We start from the raw sequence: 3,503 nt of genomic DNA on the forward strand, positions 1-3,503 counted from the left end.
CCAAGCAAGTGTGTAGTCATACATAATATCTTATGTCTTTTTCATATTAAGTATACATACAAAAAAGATTATGTTATATAAGAACAAACATACAGGATTCTGTGAACATTTATATTCTTTAGCAATGCCTTTTTTGGCAACACCTGCTTTATGGCTGTTTATTGGTCATCTGTTATTCAACAGTCTTTTCTGCGATTATGTAGGTCATAACACAACATAACAGTATATAAAAAAAACGTCATTGTTCTGATGTTATAATCTAATATTTTTTGACAGAGTGAACTGCAGGTTTTTTTTTAAACTGTAAGCTGTACTAATCGATATGGCCAGAAATATACCAAATGAAATATAACTACTCTGTATGCAGATATTGAATACAGTATCGATGTACCACTTTTTTAATTAACTCACTGAAATTAATCTATATAATAGTAATAAAACAGTATAACGATGCACACACAAAAAGTTAAATTGTCTTGTAGTAACGTTAGTAGAACGATAGAGGGAAGCATCAACCCTTCTAGCAATCATAATAGTTCCGCGCTCGACTTTTGAAGGATTAATAATCAACTGTCGACCAGCCAATTTGCTGTCGCAAGGATGTCAGACTCGAAGCAAGTGATTGCTCTTAAAAGGTATTTATATGAACTGATTTTATCTGCCCATATGTGCTTAGTGACTAATTTGGTGATAATTTCTGTCTGGGAAAAAAATAAAAATATTAAATCATATAAATACACAAATGGTCCGCCGAACCTTTATTGTAAGGATGTAACCGTCATGTACTTCTCCTTACAATTGTGTTTACCGACCACATTGATGGCTTATTAGATTTTTTTACTGTATGAACTGTTTTTTAGTGCTAAAATAGCAGCTGGAGCTGTTGTGTGCGTTGAGAGTGAAATAAGAGGAGATGTCGCCATTGGTGAGCCTTTTTATTTTGACACATATTTGCTTCGTCTATACTCCAATCATCAAAGTTGTACCAAAATGTTTTTTTTTTTTTTTTTTTTTTGCTCTCTCAGGCGCTAGAACAGTCGTCCACCCAAAAGCTCGGATCATAGCCGAGGCAGGGCCCATTATAATTGGGGAGGGTAATCTAATAGAGGAGCAAGCTCTTATCATTAACAGGTAGGCGCATGTGTGAATGTGATTTAAATTTTAATCTTTAATTCGTCCAAGGGTTTTAATCTGTGTTGTGTCCGTAGTTATCCTGAGAATATAATGCCAGACTCGGAGGGAGTTGAGCCTAAAACGATGATCATTGGGACCAATAATGTGTTTGAAGTGGGGTGCGGTATCCTTTACAGTTCCGGTATTGGTAGTCTTTAATGAATATATCACGCATATGTTAGTGACCCAGTTAATTGTGCAGAAATAACCCCCCAAAAAAAACCCTTTTCAACTGCTGCTAATATAGAAGTAATCCACCAGAGGTCTCCAGAGAGCTGAAAATGTCTATTTGTTTATGTATCCTGTTTAAAATCCTTCACTCTGTCTCAGTTTCCCAAGCTTTGAAAATTGGAGATAACAATGTGATTGAGTCCAAGGGTGAGTATTGCTTTCATATTGTTTTGTCAAGGCCTGCAAGTCGACCATCGCTAAAACTCATACAGTGCTTTGAAAAGGATTCACATCCCTTTAGAGCTCTTCACATTTTGTCACGTTACAATCACAAACGTCATAGTTTCAGGTGATAGACCAACACAAAGAAGTCCAGTGTTGTGAAGCGGAAGAAGAAATATACATGACCTTTAACATCTATTGCAAATCTAAATCTGAAAAGTCTGGAAAGCATTTACAGCCTCTTCTATTTGGCAACAGTAAATAAATCTTGGCCTTTTTGCAAGAGTGACAAGCAGAAGGGCAGGAAATGTCCCATGTGCTGTTTGTAGGAGATGCAGCAAACATAGAGAAGAAGGTCAGTTGTCCAAGATTGAACTTTTGAGGCCATTCCAAACTTGAGTCTGTAGCTTAGCAGCTACAAAAGTTGCTCAATAACAGATATGTGAGTTCTCACTGGAATGTAATGATGTAAGAAAACCCTGACAGATATAAAGAAGAAATATAATTTACTATAAATTATTTGATAGGCTACTCGGATAGGCATAAAGTTTGTATAGGAAGGTAAAAATATGTGTGCGTATATTCTGCTACTTTAAATTTGACGCTGCTCCCTTCGTTCTTTCTACTTGCTTGCAAGACTTCCTTGTTATCTTTCAACATTTTTTTTGCCACCTATTTTCTGTCCAGCACTCATTAGTGATCATGAGCCCAAACATCCCAAATAAATCACACACAACAGATAAAGATTATCTGAAAGTTATGTCTTGAACATAACTTTCTTTTTTAGCTAAAAAAAACAACAACTATGCTACCTGTTTTACAGGATAGGTAGCAAAATCTGTAAAAACCTGACACTATACCTGGCTGCTTTGAAACACTACAAAAAAATCACATTTAATTAGCCAGTACAGCAAAATCTTAATTCTGTCACAACAGTAAATGGAGAAGACTAATAATCTTACTTTCTATTGCTTTTCTGGAGATGCTTTTTCCATTTTTTTGTTATTTAACCACAGCTGATGTGGGGAGAAACGTGATACTGACCAGCGGCTGCATCGTCGGCGCGTGCTGCCAGGTGAACACGTGCGAAGTCGTGCCCGAGAACACGGTAGTTTACGGCTCAAGCTGCATCAGGCGTGTGCAAAGTGAAAAGCCGCAGGTCTGTACCTCTTCAGTTCAGGCAGAGGACGGCCTTGTTGGCTTTGTGTTTAAGCTCTGAAAGTAGTAATTGTTTCATTTCACAGCCACAGACCCTGCAGCTCGACTTCCTCATGAAGATCCTTCCCAACTATCACCACTTGAAGAAAACAGTGAAAGGAAGCGGCACGCCTTTGAGAAACTGACTGTCTTTTGGCGTCAAAATAAATCACAGAGAAACTATCAGCTGCAGTCAATCAGGATCGGTAGTAAGATCCGAAAACACAGAGACACTTTGATTTCCCACTTTATGCACTTTTCTCTCATCTAAGTGTGTTGCTTTGCCTCTATCACCAAAAAAATAACCAAACCACACCTCTGCTCTTTTACTTTTGGATTAAAGTTTTGATTTTTTCGTTAATTTTTAAAGTATTTGCACTTGAAGTCATAACTGTCACCAAAAGAAAGTCATTGAAAAACATTCCAATAAATATTCAAAATGAGATTACGATTCTTGCACGGCCTATGCTTTATCACCACAAGATGGCACTGTTGAGCAACAGTCTTTATCCTTTCTGCTTTTTAAGATCTTTTGCTTCATCTGGTGATGCATCGTATCAAACTGAATATGTGGGTATTTTTAATGCCACCAAATATAGACCACAGGTGTATTTTATTTATTTTTTTTTAGCTAAAAAAGATCTCTATCTGAAGTTCTGATCCAAAAATAGTTTCTGCAGCTGGCACAAAGAGCTGCTGTGTTTTTGATCAAGAGCATTTACTGTGTAACAGTGATGCCC

General features: G+C 37.0%; 1 protein-coding gene across 1 annotated transcript; it reads left to right on the plus strand.

The window, feature by feature from the left end:
• Nucleotides 1–527: 527 nt before the first annotated feature.
• Nucleotides 528–3,206, plus strand: LOC102225238 (dynactin subunit 6-like). Its single transcript, XM_005813396.3, has 7 exons — nucleotides 528–635; nucleotides 861–925; nucleotides 1,026–1,131; nucleotides 1,209–1,297; nucleotides 1,504–1,551; nucleotides 2,583–2,725; nucleotides 2,811–3,206. The coding sequence occupies exons 1-7, from the start codon at nucleotides 601–603 to the stop codon at nucleotides 2,907–2,909; spliced, it is 585 nt and encodes a 194-aa protein (XP_005813453.1). The 5' UTR covers nucleotides 528–600; the 3' UTR covers nucleotides 2,910–3,206.
• Nucleotides 3,207–3,503: the final 297 nt, after the last annotated feature.

The sequence above is a fragment of the Xiphophorus maculatus genome, chromosome 14 (genome assembly GCF_002775205.1).
Source record: "Xiphophorus maculatus strain JP 163 A chromosome 14, X_maculatus-5.0-male, whole genome shotgun sequence".
NCBI lineage: Eukaryota > Metazoa > Chordata > Actinopteri > Cyprinodontiformes > Poeciliidae > Xiphophorus > Xiphophorus maculatus.